We start from the raw sequence: 19,925 nt of genomic DNA, 5'->3' as shown, positions 1-19,925 counted from the left end.
TTTGTCCGGGGGTCAAACTCAAGGTCAAAGTTAAGGTCAAAGGTCATGACCTTATAAATTGCTCCAATACATTATTTGATGCATGTTTTGGATTCCTCTCTGAATTTCCTATCAAATGGTACCAGTTTCATGAAAATTGGTCAACACGTAACGACGCAGTGGCCATTGAAAGTTGAAGGTCACGCCCATTTTTGGCAAAAAAAGGAGAAAAGGGCGGGCCGTAGCTCGAGAACCGATGGAACTAATTTTTTTTGTTTTGTGCTTGAGGCCATGTTGAATTTTATGTATACCAAATTACAACGAATTCTGAGACGGTCGGGTGCAACCACTGGGTGAATCCAGATGGAATGACCCTGGTACATTAATGTAAACATCTTTGAAAAATCATGAAATCTTAATAGCTCAAGTTTGATAATTCTGATGATCACTAACACAGAAAAGCATATATGGGACAGTGTATTAATATTGCATCAATAAAATACAACAGTCATTCAATGTAATTCCATGCTTATTTTGCTCTTACGTATTATGTATTTAGCAATTACGTATTTTCTTCCAGAGCTATTTGGCATATATTTTCTTTTATTTTTTTATACATACAATTTGGTGGTAATTTAATTGAATTCTGTTCGTACTCATTTTGAGATCGTTACCACAACTTGTAACAATCACAAGTGCAAAATTTCTATGACAAATTTTGAATCAACCAATCAAATTGCATGATTTCAGTAGCTTTAAACTGTTATTGCAATTTTGTTATTACAACAAAGTTTATGAAACAGGACCCTGGTATTTATCTTTAATCGCTAAATAAAACTTCCTATCATTATCATCGCTGTATGTGCAGTTTGCTTTAGTAGACTGATGAGGAACCAATTAAAATTGCTCTTTCAAATTAGCGATTAATCAGTAAGCTTTGTGTTACCGGGCCCAGTATTACGAAGATTCAATACTACTTGTAAAATAAAGCGATCATCAGTAGTACTGGTACAATTGAAGATAATTACATGTATAAGTCAATGGCAACTTGGGGCGGATCCAGGATTTTCCAAAGGGGGGGGGGGCACATTTACCCAAGGAAAATTTGACAGCAAAAAAAAAAAAAGTTCTTGCTTTCAAAAGGGGGCACAATTTGTTATAATGGAATATTTTCATAACAAACCTTGATTATGCCTCTAATGGCGGGGGGGGGGGCACGGGCCGGATGTGCCCCCCCCCCTCCCTGGATCCGCCAGTGATGGCAACTGTTATAGAAATTTACTACTGATCCTAAATATAGGTGAATAATGCCCAAATTGAAATCATTATGGACCACAGAAGTTTGTAAATTGCGAAAGTCTATACAAAAGACTGGTGCCCCTTCCTTGTGGTACCTTTAATATCCTTATGTAGCTGACTTAGCACCCAAGAACATGTTTCAGTGGTGCAAGAAATTGTAACATTGAGAACAGATTCCTGAAAACACCCACCTGCAACAGGGCATGAGAAATATTGCAGTGGAAAAAAATAGATTGTCTTACCTGTATCCTGCAAAGTTTTGTCTGCAGGGCTGATGAGCTTGTCATGGAGAATGCTCTTCAGCTTGGACGGGCTTTCCTTCTCGTCCTTGGAAGCATCTCCAAGCTTCAGTTTCCTTGCAGCGGACTTCTTCAGCTTCATGCCCTTGCCTTTCTGCTTCCGTTGCTTTGCCTTAAGGAGCAGCTTAGAAGAGGCGTTCTTCTTGCGCAATGTCTGGTCTTTCTTGCCCGAATCTCCCACGCCGATTCCTGCCTTGTCTTCTTCACTTGCACCTCCTTTTAATTTCTTCTTTTTCTTTTTCTTTTTTAGCTTCAACCGCTCCTCCCTTGTGAGCGGAATGCCCCCAACCTGCAACTCGACAGACGTTTTTCTCTTCTTTTTCTTTTTCCTTTTCTTTATCGCATCCTGTTGACTGTCGTACAATGCAGAACCCATAGTGAGCAACCGTCGCGAGTTTGGGGAGAGACTAAGACTGTCACCCCCTAATTCAACACCAGAAGGTTCCTTAACCTCAAGAAGGGCCAGGTCTTCCTCTTTCCCAGCATCTTGGTAAGCCTTTTGTAGCATACGTTTATATTTAGCTATTCTCCATCTCGAGTTCACTATCTTGTTATTTAACTTCATCCTTTCATTGTCAGCATCAGATAGCTCCAATCCTTGCTTCAGCCTCCTCTTTAGAGCCCTAAAAGAAGGCATTCCCTTCTCAACGGGAGTCTTCGCACGCTCTCGGATATTCTTAATATACTCCTCTTTCTCATACAAGAATTTTTTCATGAGACGCTCACATTTGAGTTCTAACTGTTTTGCTTTTTCTTCCTCTGTCAACTCCTGCTTCACCTCTTGCTTCGCCTCTTGCTTTACCTCTGGCTTCTTCTTTGTCCGGGGGGACTGGAGCTTGCTGCACTCACCCTCGGGCTAGCATCCCCTCTCGGACTCGTGCTACATGGAGTAGCGGGATTAACGTCAACCGGTCCATCCTCATTTACTAACTGAACTTCGCTCTCTGTCTGAAGTCTCTTTTCAGCTCTTTGCTTTGACCGTTGGATGAACTGTCGTTCGTTACTTATTCTCTTGTAACACTGTAATTTCTCATTCTCCTTTTCGGTGACTTCCATCCCGGACTTGACTTTCTCGAGGATCTCGTTGACACTTGGCAGGCCATCGATCCTCCCTCGGACATGCATAAGCTCTTCTCCTGTCCTCATGGATTGAAACAACACCAGAGGGGATATCCTCAGAGCTCTTGTCTCGCCTTCATCCAATGCCTCCTTCTTGACAACCTTCTTGTAAACAGCTTTCAAATGCTGCCACTTTGGTTCTGGAGTGCTCAACAACACTTTCTCCTGCGAGCCTGTCAGGGTTATTCCATTCTTGACCTTTGCACTGATCATACTCAACATCCTGTTTGCCTCCTTCCGCTGCCTGCTCTTGCTCTCTGCATCACTTTCATTTTCAGATTTCATCTCATGCTCAATTTTCTTAGGCGATATATTCATGGATTTCAAAAATTCATCTTGAAAAGAGTGTAACTGTTCTTTATTCTCCTTAATTTGGGATTTCTTCTTCTTCTCCTTCTTCTTCTTCTCAATGTCTTTGATGACAAGTTCATTCTCATCCAACTTGCGTGCCTTTGGTGGTTTCTTAACCTTGATAGTGGGGATCTCTGGTGTGGGAAAGGCCTGTGGTGTTAAGAAAGAACCATCTAAATCTGAAGGAACATCGGACCAATCACTGTCTTGACCTGATGATGGTGACACAAACAGACTGGAAGCAAACTCTTGCTCAATAAACCTTTTTGTTGGCTTGATTACTCTGGAGGAACGAGAGCTCATAACTGGCATTACGAAACCTAAGCTTGGCTTTGGAGGTTTTGGAGTCTTCTCCTCGACCAACTTCAATTTTTTCTTTGAGAGCTTTGCCTTTTTGGATGGAGGGGTAACTTTCCGATGAAGGAAATGCAAGTCAACCCCTTTCATGTCCATATCTGCAAGCTTGCTGGAGCACTTAACCGATCGCTTACCAGGTGTATCCGACCCAAATACTTGCTGATTCATTTTCGAAGCGCCCTTCGCCTTTTTCACAAGCTCCATGGCTTTTGACAAATTGACCTGTTTGGATTTCGGCACACAAATGACTTTCCCTCCCTTGTCAAATGTTCCATTTTGAGCTTGAGCCATCAATAATTTCTTCTTCTCCCAAGGCTTAAACTTGACGGGAGATGTTTCAGATTTCTTTTCTCTTGCTTTCTTCAGTAATAGTTGGGCCTTCTCCATCTTAGTCTTACCCCGCCAAGGTACCATTGCTTCTTTCCCTTTAAGTCCACTTTTGGCCTTCTGCTTCGGCATCAGAAACGGCAATCGGATCTTCCCTTCGGCCTTCCCTCCAACCTTTGTAAAAGTAGCTTTCGGAGACCTGGGTGGCCTGGGCTCCTTTGGCGGGATAAGCTTCGGTCGAACAACATCCAAACCTTTAACCATATCTCTGTAGGACAGCCGACCAACAGATCTCTTTTCACGGTTACCGCCCAAAGAGCCATTCTTGAGCTTCTGTATTCTCCCTCCCACGACTCTCGACTTCTTTATCTTGTACGGTTTAGCCGTGTTCCATTCTCCTCTCCTCATCTCTGCGCAGGAATCTCCTCCGGTATAGTGACTCTCTTTTCCCGCTCGGCGCCCCATGATGGGCCAAGAACCTTTGATGTTCTTGATCTTTGGCGACTCTTCTTCCTTCTTTGTCCATTTCTTGCGTTGAGGTGACCGTAATTCACCAATCTCAGAAGCTGTGAAGCCTTGGAAATCATCCTCCTGCAAATGAAAAAAAAAAAGGTGAGTATTAGTGTACTACATCATCAAAACATAATTTCACCTTATCAAGATTTGTTTTTTTATTTGTGGCACATCCTCTTTGCTCCAGGGTCCATCTTTTTTTTTTTTTTTACTTTAGTCATTTCCAATTTTATCATTATATAAATCAACTAGGAACGTACTTGTAGTTCACATAGTGAAAGTACAAGACAAGACAATTGCAAAACTACTGTACAATGAAGAGTACATACAAAATCCTTCGTACACCACAATAAAACAAACACACACCCACAAACATTTCTAGAACTTATATTTGAGACATGTTGTTTATTTCATAAGGCAATTTAGAATAAATGTCAAGAAGTCAATTAGATCCATGCAATTATGATTTTTTTTCTTATTCCTCAGAAATAAATCATGTAATAGAACAGGGGGGGGGGGGTGTTTCACAAACAATTAAGTAACAGAGTTGCACTTAAATGCCTAGTTGCGTGCAGGATAAGGCATGACCGCATCGGTCAGATCATGCTTAGCGGACGCGCACTACTGCATATTGATCAATGCGATTGCGCATTACATATCTTGTACGCATTGATCAGCATTTAAGTGCGACTTTAAGTCATACTTAAATCTTTGTGAAACACCCCACAGATCTCATGTCTTTCAAATGGTGTAAATGTATCGATCCAATTTTCAAAATTGTAAAAGTAAAATTCATTGTTTGTTGGATGAGAACAAATCAATGCATAGAATCAGGGAATTAGAAGCACATGAAGGAATAATATGTTGTTGAATTCATATTCATAGGTTGTCCTTTGGTAATTTTCATTGCTCAACAAATGAAGCACATTTTTAGTAGCTCCATGCACAATGTAAGTCCCCTCAATCTTATAGCAGCGCATGACACTGGCATCGGTCCGACAGTCCCAGACCGGAAAAAAATTGCTTTTGGGCCAGTAACTTTTCAGAAATAGATTAACCAGATTTACTGGTCCGACATGACCAATAAAAATATATCAAACTAATTTTCTTCTTACTAAATAGGTTCATTACTGCGGATTGAAATAATCGCTAGAGGGTATTCATTTGTTCAATCTACTATGGTCAACAAGGAAATTCGTGATCGCTCTCGCAAAAAGTGTTCACTAGCTTTCGAGGAAATTCGTGATCACTCTCGCAAAAAGTGTTCACTAGCTTACAAGTTCACGAGCTTGTAAGCTAGTGAACACTTTTTGCGAGAATGATCACGAAATTCCTTGTTGACCATAGTAGATTGCGAGACAAATGAATACCCTCTAGCGATTAATTTTCTTCTTTTTAGTAAATTATGAAAATGACTCTCTAAAATTGAGAAAACGTTCTCATGAATTATGTTTATCTTTAGATATTATTTATATATATATATTTTTTTTTTGGGGGGATAACAATAAGCAGTAAAAGACAGCAATATAAACTCGGGCCTTTTTTTATGTGTTTCTCTATTTTGGGGGCACAGTAAATTTTAGGTTCGACTGCCCAGGATTTTTCTTTTTAACTGGGTATCTACTGGTTCGACATAAACAGCTTTGACCAGCAGGAAAAAAAAAATTAGTATGGAGCCCTACTTATAGGCACAATTATACCCTTGCTACGGACTTCTCCACATGTAATAACCTTATACTAGTATATAGGCTATGTAGATTCGAATCAGTGATAGGTCAATACGCCATCACGTGACCATAGCTGCTGTTATATTCTAGGTTTTGACGTCACCTCAGGGAATATACTGCGTAGTATTTTCAATTGCGGCGTTATATGCACTAAGGTGACGTCACTCGCTGCATACAAGTTGCGCAACAAGGTAGTTTATTTGATGTACGCGATAGTGTTAACGCATCAATTGCATGAAGAACATGCTTGATGTATTTTCAAAAAAAAAAATCTATTATGATTTGATTTGATTTATTGTTTTCTTCTGCATCCATAACATTTGTATAATACATTTTCCATAACATAATAAACATAATATGTCAGCATTTTTGGCATAAATTGTAAATAAAGATTACTAAAAAGATAATTCCAGACAAAAATGATTAACTATATGATGTTCACAATTTGCAGGAGAAGGATTGTCATCATAAGCAGATTGCTTGAAAAAAATGACAATCCCAAACTTATACTAATTGAAATAATACATTTATAACATTGATAAAGCAGAATGGGCATATTCTTTCAAATAGCTGAGGGTGATGGTGATATGATGATGATGTTGATGATGATGATGATGATGATGAAGGCCATGGAGATGATGATGGTCAAGATGAAGATATTGGTAATGACTAAAAGGAAGGAGGAATAAATTCACGATAAAAAGGATACGACACAGAAATTTTACTTCAAGTATTCTGATAATAACATAGATTTAACGTTTGCCTTAAATGAGTGAAGAGACGAACATTGTTTAACAGGCTCTGGTAGAGAGTTCCACAAATCTGGACCATGGTGTCTTATGGATCTCTGCGCAATAAGCAATTTGGGGTTAATTAAATGGAAATTTGAAGAGTTACGGGTAGGGTATGAATGAATAGATGTATTCAGAGTATAAAAATTGTGGAATGAAGGTGGGAGCATGTTATTTACGTACTTAAACATAAGTAGTAAGCTTTGAAGAGTATTTATGTCAAATACTGTTAGAGTCTTTAGTTTATGGAATAATGGATTTGTGTGTGATAAATATTGGGAATCAGTACAGATTCGAATTGCTTTTTTCTGTAATAAGTATATTGTATTAATTTTAGTTTTTGCACATGTTGCCCAAACTATGTTGCAATACGATATATACGATGTATAAATATGATGTAGATGGAACAAAGCTGTAGCAAGAATTTCGCTCTTGATCCAGATGATGAATGCAATTTCTGATGGCGAATCCACATTCACTATACAATATAACAGATATTGCCTGGTCTATTGTTTTAATAAAAAACATTTCAACTCCCCTCCGAAGCTATATTTTCCCCCGGGATAATATTTTCCCTTGGGAAAAATATAACTCCGTCTGGGAGAGGAAATGTTATATTCAAACTCTAGGTAGGCAATATCTGTATAATATTGCATCATCCCCCTTACCCAAATCATGTTTCTTCTACAGAACAGAATATCTCAGGAACTGGGGGTATGAAAAATTTAATATTTTCAGGGGCTAGTTTTTTCTACATTTTGGGTTGATCACTGAATTTCGGGGCAATTTCTTTCACATAAAGTACCAGCAATTATGCAGTGAACGCAAATATCATTCGACCGTGAATATGTGGAATGTTGAGTTTCTAAATTTTCATGAATATTGTTTTTGGCAGATCTATGGGCGATTCTGAAAAACGTAGTCACCCGAATAAATGCCATTTTGGGGAATTTATGGGCAATTTGGGTCATCACGAGGGCTAAATCACCCGTCACCTTAATGTATATCCTACGCAGTCTGTAACTGAACTCTTGATCATCCTTCTGCTTCTCATCTACTCTCTCTCTCTCTTTCTTCTAATTTTCTAAGCATCTTCTTTCTAGGCATGCACGAAACACACAATCGTAGCTGAAGCCTGTTGCATAAAACTTTTTACCTGAGAAAACTCTGGTAAAAACTGAAAACTAAGGTTAGTCTGATTTCCGCCACTGACTTTAGCACAGGGCAAAAACTCCGGTAAAAACAACCAGACTTTTCTCAGGTAAAAAGTTTTATGCAACGGGCCCCTGGAGTTGTATTATAGTATAGGGGTAGCGTTGATGAAATACACTGCTGAACTTGCATCAACCTTCAACTCTACATACCTGCTGGTATTGCCAATAGTTCCTACATCACGTATACTAAAGGATTCTCTTGTGACTGTTTACCTGTACCAGGCTTTATACTTTATTCATTAATTGTTGTTTACTGTCAGTTTTTCTTCTAATGCATACCGTCCTTATCAAATTTACCATATACAGTGTTGAATGATGTATCTCTCTTGTATTCCAACATTTGTTATCTCCTTTGATACATGTTTATATACCTTGTTCATTTCTGCTAATACACAGAGGGTATTGCCAGGTCATTTATTCTCAATATGCTGGCATTAATCCAATAAAATGCACTTGCTTGAAAATTTTTTTTTCCTCTTTACTCATCACCTTCTGCCTCTCTCCTTGCCTTACTCTCTCTTGTTTTACATATATTTTCATTATTATTTCCTTCCTCTTGAACCACCCCACACAAAAATATCAGATGAATATTCAGCACAAATATCTCTAAATAATATTTATCTTCTGTTTGTTTCTGTTTGTGGTAACTCCCGTAGGTACTCGGCAGGACAGCATTTTGCTGGTAAAAGCCAAGCTGGTACATAACCAATTACCTATGAAACATTTTACGTCTAGGTTAATCAGTCATAGTGGCTGACGTTATAGACGACAGATATCACTCTCGGGCCTTTTTATCAAAGTGGAGACAATGGCAGAGTTGGGATTCGAACTCACAACCTTGCGATTATGAGTCCAATGCTCTAACCACTGGACCACACGACCAGATCTTTACTATGAGAGGATCTGAAGAGGGGTTAAACGACATTTGCTCCGGCAACAATTGCTTGGGGCTTAACTTTGTCTAATACCCCTTTCATAAACCCAATTATGCGGCTAATAGCAGCATAATTTGGTCGTAAAATCGGAGGAGGACCAGAGTTATCCTCATTATTTTGATGCTGCAATTATCCGCATAATAGCGGCATCGGGACCAGATGTTGACTTTATGAACGCATTTCCAAATAATGCGGATAATTGCCATGGTGCGGTCACAAGGTCACCCTACTTGCCATGACGATTATCCGCCTTTTTCAGGACGGGCGCACGTAAAAATAGTGTGGATTAATTTCGGAGTTTGTGAACGCAATTTTTATTGAATTATCCGCATTACTCTTAGGCGGCTAATTGGAGGATGGGTTTATGAAAGGGGTATAAGATACAGGATTAGGGTGAGGGTGGCAATAGGGATCTATCAACTTTAATAGAAGGTTAAAGAGAAATGCCAGTAGTTGCAGTAAACACTGGTTTCATGAGAAAGTCTGTAAAACCAGGCTTAATTGTCAGTATATCATCGAGGATCTAGATCTGGTACAGTTACATAAACTGAACTTTGTGAAATCTTGAAATCTACGCTGAAAAATGTTCACACTGAAGATCACCAACACAGATAGGTACACGAGGGACAGTGTATCATTATTGCTGGAATAAAGACCCGACGGAAGTGACCGAATCCGCGCTTATTTCTCAGCAATTACACAATTTCTTCCAGAATCCTTTGGCACATATTTTTTATTCATACAAACAGACACTTGGGTGGTCATTATATTAGATTCTGTAAAAAGTCATTTTGAGAACGTTACCAATATTGGAATTTATCTTTAAGGATAGGGTATAGTATCAAATCCAGGGTTGAAGTTGGTCATTCCATTATGTAGAAATTCCAGCGGAGCAACTGTTGCCGGAGCATACACCGTATGTCATGGGATTCTGAAGAGTTTTCCTTTGCACTTTTAGCAGGGGGACCTTTTTTTCCCCTTACTACTACTCCTAGATTATTTGAAAGGACACAATATCGTCCTTCCACACGATTGAAGGTTTCCCTTTAAATACCACAGAGTGGGATTGCATCCGGCTGTTATATCCTGGTGTAATGGTCTTCATTCTTGCATCACTCTTGACCATTGATACCATGAAGTGAAACCACCTCCATACATTCTGCCAGACACCAGGGGTCTGTTTCTCGACACTTGGACAAGTTAGTCATATCTTTATCCACCAACCACGGAGTTAGTTCCAATCTTACTAAACCTGTTTCACGAAAGGCTCCCTAACTAGAGTACCTTGATATCGATACTATCCAGTGTTGTAGTGCCTTGATGCTCGGCCTTGGCCTTAAGGCCTATTTTTTCAAAGCCTTGGCCTTGAACATTCAAGCCTTGGCCTTGAGAGGGCCTTGGCCTTGGCCTTGAGGATTTTGAGCCTTGAAATTTCAAGGCATTTTCAAGGCATTTTCAAGGCATTTTCAAGGCTTTTTCAAGGCATTTTGTATTTTGTACTTTTATTTATTTTATATAAGTAATCATAAATGTTTCAATTGTTCTGTATATCTAATGACACTAAATACTACCAGTCAGCAGTAGCAGCAGCAGAAGCAGTAAGTGTACTTAGCAGTGCCATCAATTGCAATTATCATCACATAATTATGTAACAAAGAGAAGTGATGAAAATTAATATTATTTATTGGGTCAATCCACGTCAAATCAACCAATTTTCAGACAATTTGTCACCCGACCCTCTTCGATTTTCTTTAAACTCGCACCAAATGTTGCCCCAAGTGTCTGACGGAAAAATCTGAAATATCTAGCCCCAAGGTCAAATGGTTGCTAAGATACGGCCTCCCATAGCAACCAATGCGCACTCAAAGAAATTATTTTAAATAAAATTGCCTATTTTTGATTGACTACTGCAGCAAAGTTTGATTGATTACAGTCTTCATTTTAAGTAAATTGGAAGAACTTTTTGGTCTAAACATGCAGAGTATACTGTAGCGCGGACTTGTCAACCGGATTTCGCACACGAGGTCACCGAAAATGGCGTTAAGCATCCGTGTCAATGATTTCAGAAGCATGTTTGGAGGCTCATAAATCCAAAACTAAATTAGCTTAGAACCAAATATTATGCACATTTATGGACTTTCATATACTCAACAGAATTACAAAAAATTGACCCAAGAGTGTGTGTCGTTTTCCTGTAGGGCGCCCTCAAAGTTGGATTTTTTTCAAAAGATGCCAAGTTCAAGGTCACGGATCACCTCCCGTCCCATCGAGGAGGGGGACCAATTTCTGTGTTTTGATAGACATTTACCCATATTTTCAAGTGTTACTTGAGAAATTTTGCTACCGGAATGTTTAGGGGCTGATTTGCGCATTCCAAAATGGTCGTAAACACCCTAAATTTGACGTTAATGACTCAAACATGCTTTTCAACACTTTTCAAATTGTGATAACTCAAAGATGAAATGCCAAAAGACATTGATATCTTCTGTGATGATTGTCTGTAATTGGTATTAAAAGGATATATCTTTAGAAATAGTTTTTGTTGGTAATGACCTTGAAAACACACCTAAAATTCAATAAAAACTGTAAATTGGCTAATTTTTCAGAATCATATGGCATTCAAATGGTGTTTAAATTGACTTTCAAATGGGTGTCATTTCAATACAAAGGGTGAGCTTAAGCCAAAACTTGAAAGACACGTTCAACTTTTGTTCTACTTTAAGCAACATAAAATATTTGAATTCAAAACTATATCATTTGACCTTGAAATTATTCCAAATATAGCTATTTATTGCTTCATAAGTAGCATATTCAAATCGCGCGTGTACATTGCAATTTGCAACACATTTCAAAATGGATTTTCTCATAGAGAGAATACCTGATCAGGCTGATATTTGCAGTATTGGTAGTCTGTAATGAGTTCTTGGAGGATTTACGGATTAGGTTCCTATTCTCTCATGACAATGACCTTGAAAATACAGCTGAAAATCATGAAAGTCAATAAATCATACAATTTTCATTAGTAACCAAGTGTTTTTACCCACTTTTCATTGTGTGTTATTCCATCTTAGATTGTGAGCTCATGCTGATAATTGCAAATCATGTTCCACTTTTGGTCTACTTTAAGCTACATAAAATATTTGAACTCAAAACCTTATCATTCGACCTTGAAATTGTTCCAAATATAGCTATTTGTGCTTCATAAGTAGCATATTCAAATCACACGTGTACTTTGCAACACATTTCAAATTGGATTTTCTCATAGAGAAAATACCTGATCAGGCTGATATTTGCAATATTAGTAGTCTGTAATGAGTTCTTGCAGGATCTACAGATCAAGGAACTATTCTTTCATGACAATGACCTTGAAAATACAGCTGAAAATCATGAAAAATCAATAAATCAGACTGAACTCAAAACCATATTATTTGACCTTGAAATTATTTCCAAGTGTTGAAATGTGTTGCTAAACTAATGTACATGCACGATATGAATATATGCTACTTATGAAGCAACACAGCTATATTTGGAATGATTTCAAGGTCAAAAGATATTGTTTTGAGTTCAGTCTGATTTATTGATTTTTCATGATTTTCAGCTGTATTTTCAAGGTCATTGTCATGAAAGAATAGTTCCTTGATCTGTAGATCCTGCAAGAACTCATTACAGACTACTAATACTGCAAATATCAGCCTGATCAGGTATTCTCTCTATGAGAAAATCCAATTTGAAATGTGTTGCAAAGTACACGTGTGATTTGAATATGCTACTTATGAAGCACAAATAGCTATATTTGGAACAATTTCAAGGTCGAATGATAAGGTTTTGAGTTCAAATATTTCATGTAGCTTAAAGTAGACCAAAAGTGGAACATGATTTGCAATTATCAGCATGAGCTCACAATCTAAGATGGAATAACACACAATGAAAAGTGGGTAAAAACACTTGGTTACTAATGAAAATTGTATGATTTATTGACTTTCATGATTTTCAGCTGTATTTTCAAGGTCATTGTCATGAGAGAATAGGAACCTAATCCGTAAATCCTCCAAGAACTCATTACAGACTACCAATACTGCAAATATCAGCCTGATCAGGTATTCTCTCTATGAGAAAATCCATTTCGAAATGTGTTGCAAATTGCAATGTACACGCACGATTTGAATATGCTACTTATGAAGCAATAATTAGCTATATTTGGAATAATTTCAAGGTCAAATGATATAGTTTTGAGTTCAAATATTTTATGTTGCTTAAAGTAGAACAAAAGTTGAACATGTCTTTCAAGTTTTGGCTTAAGCTCACCCTTTGTATTGAAATGACACCCATTTGAAAGTCAATTTAAACACCATTTGAATGCCATATGATTCTGAAAAATTAGCCAATTTACAGTTTTTATTGAATTTTAGGTGTGTTTTCAAGGTCATTACCAACAATAAAAACTATTTCTAAAGATATATCCTTTTAATACCAATTACAGACTATCATCACAGAAGATATCAATGTCTTTTGGCATTTCATCTTTGAGTTATCACAATTTGAAAAGTGTTGAAAAGCATGTTTGAGTCATTAACGTCAAATTTAGGGTGTTTACGACCATTTTGGAATGCGCAAATCAGCCCCTAAACATTCCGGTAGCAAAATTTCTCAAGTAACACTTGAAAATATGGGTAAATGTCTATCAAAACACAGAAATTGGTCCCCCTCCTCGATGGGACGGGAGGTGATCCGTGACCTTGAACTTGGCATCTTTTGAAAAAAATCCAACTTTGAGGGCGCCCTACAGGAAAACGACACACACTCTTGGGTCAATTTTTTGTAATTCTGTTGAGTATATGAAAGTCCATAAATGTGCATAATATTTGGTTCTAAGCTAATTTAGTTTTGGATTTATGAGCCTCCAAACATGCTTCTGAAATCATTGACACGGATGCTTAACGCCATTTTCGGTGACCTCGTGTGCGAAATCCGGTTGACAGGTCCGCGCTACAGTATACTCTGCATGTTTAGACCAAAAAGTTCTTCCAATTTACTTGAAATGAAGACTGTAATCAATCAAACTTTGCTGCAGTAGTCAATCAAAAATAGGCAATTTTATTTAAAATAATTTCTTTGAGTGCGCATTGGTTGCTATGGGAGGCCGTATCTTAGCAACCATTTGACCTTGGGGCTAAATATTTCAGATTTTTCCGTCAGACACTTGGGGCAACATTTGGTGTGAGTTTAAAGAAAATTGAAGAGGGTCGGGTGACAAGCATTGGTTGATTTGACATGGATTGACCCTATTAGTAATATGATGTAATCATGACTAATAAGGATAATGACAATATCAATCATAATGATAATAATTATGATAAGGATTATAGTCAGTGGCGTAACTACAGGGGGGGGGGGCATGGGGGCACGTGCCCCCCCCCCCAATCGGCTGACAAAAAAGAAAAAGGAGGAAAAGAGGGAGAAAGGAAGAGAAACGTAGTGGGAAAGAAGACATTAATGTTCATTATAATGTTATAATTATGTTATGTAACATTACATTAGAAACATTTTTTTCATATAAATGAAACATTATTTGCTCAGGGCATATGTCTTCATTGTTCCTGGTGCTCCCATTGTCTGTTTACCGAGATATACATGTATAATCCTGTTATACTAAAACCTCCTGTTTTCAAGTCAATATACACCAAACTACCAAATATATTTCCTCGCACTTCGAGTTATTCTTTTACATGTACAATAGTATGCTTCTTTTTCATGACAGTGATTGTCCCATTTTAAGGTCTTAATATAAAACATTTCCTGTCCATGCTTACGTTCGCAGTAGTGGATTGGTGAAAGATGTCTGCTCTCCATCAATTCCTAGAATGAGTCCTTAAAATGTCCCTTTTTCTGTTTTCTGATCTGAATATCAAAAATTTTCAGCTCGCGCTTCGCGCTCGCATCATTTGGTTAGTGAACTACGTAAGGTCTTCTTGAATTCCTACAAACAAGCCTTAAAATGCCCCTCTTCAGGTCTAAATTTCCTAAATTTTCAGCTCGCGCTTCGCGCTCAAAATATTTGATTAGTAAGATGGGTATGTTAATCATAATTACAAGTGCTTTATGTGCATGTTTAGATGTGATTCTAACAAAATCAGCAAGCGCTTATTGGCACTCCTATTAGATGACTATGGTGAGATGTGTATAATCTTAATAGATAAAAGATTCCTAAAATATAGTCCTTAAAATCTTCCTGTTTGGGGTCAATATTTACAAAAATTTCAGTTCGCGCTTCGCGCTCGCATTATTTAGCGAAACAGGTACGTATCATGATTACAAAAGATTGATTGTAATGTCCCTTCTTAGGTTTGAATATCAAAAATTTTAAGCTCGCGCTTCGCGCTCGCATTATTTGACTAGTGAGATACATGTCCGTTTATTGGCACTGTCCTTATAAAAATATCTCTATTAGGTCAGTATACCTGGCAACTGGGCGCGCTTCGCACGCTCACTAGGCAATTCCAAGTTTTTGCTGGTGCCCCCCCCCAATGCCGTGACCCACGGTACGCCACTGAATAGTGATTTTATGACAGGAATAATTCTGACAGATCAGACTGCAATTTTGACAACAATTTTCATACAGTAGTACTTTAAAAATAGCTTACTCTAAAGAATGATAACAAGGTTGATTTCTATTCCATTAGGTTTTCCTTGCATTATTTTCTTTGACCAACAAGAATGTTTTAAGTCTTAATGATATTCTGAAAAGATTCGGTAAACTTGAACACAAACTTCAATTTTGTCATTTCCAAATGGGCTATGGCATCAATGGCATGATGAGCCAAATATTTTGAGGGGCCAAGCATGGCATACAGAGCAAAATTTTAGGTTTCAAAATAAAAAATTATGGATTGTGCTTGCATAAATTATTGTTAAGTAAGGTTCGCATTCAATTTACACCAAAAAAATGCTTAGAATGTCTAGTTTTTAGGTCGGAATATTACAAATTTTTGAGCTCGCGCTTTGCGCTCGCATTATTTGATTGGTGAGTTATGTATCCTATTTATGAGTCACTGAATGCAGTCAGCTTGTGTTTTGTGCTCGCGTTAATTTGTTTAGTAAGATGCACACCTTTTCCATGATTACAAAAACAGCTCGAAATATTTAAATTTCATTTCTTATTACATCTTATTACAACATCTTGCAAGGATGCCCTTTTAACAGTGATTAGCACCATAATTGACCCAAAATCGAGTTTTACAACTTCAAAATTTTTTTTTTTCAAAACCACTTGCTCGCTATGCTTTCTATAGCGGGAAATTAAAGCCTAAATCAAAATATCTGTCTTATCAATTAGAAATCACTTAAAAAAGCTTTGCTGAACTTAATTTCCACAAAACACACAACTTCTTCACACAGTTGATAATCTCATTTTAAAATATCTGTTTGCACCAAAATTCTCATTTTGACTTATACTGTAAGTGCATTTTTGGCTTTGACCTTCCCACCCCCCTCCCCCCCAAAAAAAAAAAAAATCTGCCTCCCCTGTCCCAGGTAGAGGAGAAAGACGTATGTTAAGAATGGGCATGCCAGGATCAGATCACCTTGGTAGTAATAATTATTGCAATGTGAATCGCCTAGAACAATAATTAAATGTACGAAGGTAACTATATACTTATTTTAATTTTATGTCTAAATCTACATGATCTATCATGAAATTATTTTCGTTTTAAATGTACAAGGGTAAAAAATTTTGCTCGCTCACACCTTTTATACATTTGGTCCTGTGTGTCATGTATGCCGCCTAAGCATTGTTGTCTAATTTTTTTCCATATATTGTACAATTGAAATGCCTTGGCCTTGGCCTTGAGGTTTTCAGGCCTTGGCCTTGGCCTTGGGTTTCCATGCCTTGGCCTCAGCCTTGGTTATTGAAGCCTTGGCCTTGGGTATTAAAGCCTTGGCCTTGGGTATTAAAGCCTTGGCCTTGGAGGTTTGAGCCTTGACTACAACACTGCAGCTATGTAACGTTGGCCCAACGTCGGCAATGGTTGGGGTCGTGAAGCCAACGTTGGCATTTTGAGTGCGTGCGACGTTGGGTAATGGTCATCTGTCTAACGGTTACCCAACGTCGACATTTGGTCTTGTTGGTCGGGGTCGTAAAGCCACCGTCGCGAGCTAATATTGGGTAAACGTTTCCATTTTGAGTGCGCGCTACATTGTGTAATTTCGTTTCTGTAGCCTACTGTGTAACATTGACCCATAAATGCTCATACTTAAAAACATTTAAGAGGTAGTAAGTTTTTCTTGCATGACATGCTATTTCTGGTTATTTGTAAATGATTTTTCAATATATGATTGAACAATACAATTTAATCAAAATCAACCTTAAGACACTTGGGATAATATGGGTGTAAAACCTTTTTATGCAGCCCCCTTCATTCACTAATACCAATCAAATAATGATTTATCGGAATTTTTTCCGCAATCGCTATTGCCGACGTTTGCCCAACGAAGTTGCTATCATTTTTTTCTTCTTTTTTTTTTAAACAAGTGCACACCTAGTTAGCAATAATGCATATAGCATTTCCATTTATTTGAAAGCAGGATAAAAGAGCATTGCAGATTAAATGCCTTGCTCATGGGCATAGGTGCCACGGCCGGGGATCGAACCCCGGACTTTCCATGTATAGCCAGGCGCCTTAGACCACTCGGCCATGGCACCTCCACTTAAATTAAATTATCATGGAATACATGATCGATTATAAATGATTGTGTTTGTAATGCAATTTTTAAAAGGATTTATATTTTTAAAATTTCTATGATATTCTTGTCATTGAATAAAATGTATTTAAGAATAAAAAACTATATGTAATGTTATGAATATGATTTGAAGGCTAATGATTTCATAATCTAATTAAAATCCATCTTTTTGCAAACACTAACTATGAAAAACATACTCGCAACGAGAATGTGTATATATATATTTCACCGATTGTCGTTGTTGTCAGGGTAGGATAGGATAGGATTGTAGGTGTAGGCATAGGAATAGGTATTATAATAAACTAAGAAAATTAATGTCTGCAAGTAGGATCAGATACAAGATGCTTTAAATATTGAGTGATAAGGAGATCTATTTTTTTTATTGGCTTGAAAATGGTTGGTTGGCCGTGGTGGTTGGCTATACGTTGGCTTAACGTTGGACCAACATCGGACCAACATCGTACCTTTGAGGTTGGGCCAATGTTGGCCCGACGGCAAGAATAACGTTGGCCCAACGTTACACATCCGACATTGGCCCGACGTAACTGCAAAGGTTGGCCCAACGAAACATTGTTATCTGGGTATATCAACATGTAGATCTACATCATAATTCTATATCGTTTTTTAAAAGCAAAGAAAAAAACTAGTATATGACAATGACATGTCTGTGACTGTGCACATATTACTCTTCTCTTTAATAATAAATAACTTCACTTAGTCTTAGGCCTACTTAGTCGATAGATCTCACTGGATCTAGCTGTCTACCCAATGTCACCTCTGTTAGCCTCTTCAAACAAGAGGTACAGAGCATCCCGCTTCGCTAAGAGAGGAGCATGGTTTTTTAGCTGCACTTACAAGTAGAAACTTTGGCCAAATCGTGGTTTTGGAAACCACTCATAGATTTGTGTACGCGCATTTGTGTACAAAGTGAATGGAGGTGGAAATAGGGAACCGTGCGTGCGACTGAATAAAGCGCTGCTGTATGAAGTGAATGGTGGTTACCTATATCACGATAATGCCGTAACTTTTTAGTATATTTTAAAATGGCACTGTACATACTCCACACCAGACCTGCCAAATATAGTACGACAATACACCAGTCGGTGGACTGTACTTTAATCTTTATCAGGACAGAAGAAGAAGTCTTACTCTTGGTTCCCCCAATTTATGATATATTATTTTTAAAACTAAAACAGCATTTGACTTGAGGTCAAGTAAAGAAGTAGATATGTCAAGAACAGTACAAAACAACTGTGTCTAACGTCATTAACGTTAGATCTGATTTTAGATCAACATGGAGGCTGTCAATTTTAGTGCCATTAATTCTAACGTAAAACTACAACACACAACACGCAATGGGAATTCATTCATTGAGAGATACACACACAACAACGATCAACCATCGATTTCCATGACAGGGGACAAAAAAATTGCACAAGAAATACCTCGTCAGAGTCGCCAAACAGATCATAAAACCACTTGAGATTTCTCTGGATGGCTGCTGTACGTGCAAAGAATGCATGCTGATGATTTCTGTCTTTTTCTGGAAGGTATCGCACTAATGATCGTCCATATCTGTGGCCAGGCCTCCCTGGGAACCGAAGGCGCGCCATATTGAACTACATAGACTTGCACAGTACATTCCTTTTGCATTGTACGCAGTATATTTCATGCAGTGCAGTACAACTATTACGAGCCCCTGAACGAGGATACAGGGTTTGTAACGATGACGAAAATTTCGTCACCCACGAATTCAATCGCTAGTTATTGAAAAAAAAATGTGCGCATGGGCCTAGTATTTCTTACAATATAATAGAATAATGTCAATAATTCTTGTAGATCTATTTCTAATAGAAATAATAAAAATAAAAATAATGATAGTGATGCTACAACCACAACTACTACTAGGCAACTATAACAGCAACATCAACAAACGGTAATAATAAAAAATGATAAAAATCATATGGCGCTAGTTTTATCAACGACATTAAACAGAAAAGGAATTCACGATCTCCATGGGAAGTTCATGCAACCTGGCAAAAAAAGTTAAAATTGCAATTGGGAGGAAAAAAATTCTTCTTCTTCTTTTTCTTCAGTTCTTCTCCTTCTTTTCCTCCTGTTTTTCTTCTTTTTTTCTCTTTTTTTTTCTTTTTCTTTGGCTTCTTCTTCGGCCCGCCCAACAACCCTACTCCTGTACTTCGCGGCTTTCTTCTTTTTATTCCCCTTCGTTGTTTCTGCCCATTTTCGTATCCCCGGGGGGGGGACGTTTCCCCCCTAA

General features: G+C 37.8%; 2 protein-coding genes across 2 annotated transcripts in view; both read right to left on the bottom strand.

The window, feature by feature from the left end:
* Positions 1 to 2,292, bottom strand: part of LOC121419962 — a 51,882-nt gene extending 49,590 nt beyond the window's left edge. Inside the window, exon 1 of the mRNA XM_041614466.1 lies at positions 1,521 to 2,292. Coding sequence (XP_041470400.1) covers positions 1,521 to 2,292 — 772 coding nt within the window. The remainder of the gene's footprint in view (positions 1 to 1,520) is intronic.
* Positions 2,134 to 19,313, bottom strand: LOC121419963. The gene is made up of 2 exons (XM_041614467.1): positions 19,093 to 19,313; positions 2,134 to 4,322 (listed from the first exon to the last, which is right to left on the bottom strand). Exons 1-2 carry the CDS (start codon positions 19,258 to 19,260, stop codon positions 2,376 to 2,378), a joined length of 2,115 nt encoding a protein of 704 aa, XP_041470401.1. The 5' UTR covers positions 19,261 to 19,313; the 3' UTR covers positions 2,134 to 2,375.
* Between the last annotated feature and the right edge of the window lie 612 nt (positions 19,314 to 19,925).

The sequence above is a fragment of the Lytechinus variegatus genome, chromosome 8, assembly GCF_018143015.1.
Source record: "Lytechinus variegatus isolate NC3 chromosome 8, Lvar_3.0, whole genome shotgun sequence".
Lineage (NCBI taxonomy): Eukaryota > Metazoa > Echinodermata > Echinoidea > Temnopleuroida > Toxopneustidae > Lytechinus > Lytechinus variegatus.
The sequence above is the reverse complement of the archived record's forward strand: the minus strand, read 5'-3'. Positions and strand labels throughout refer to the sequence as shown.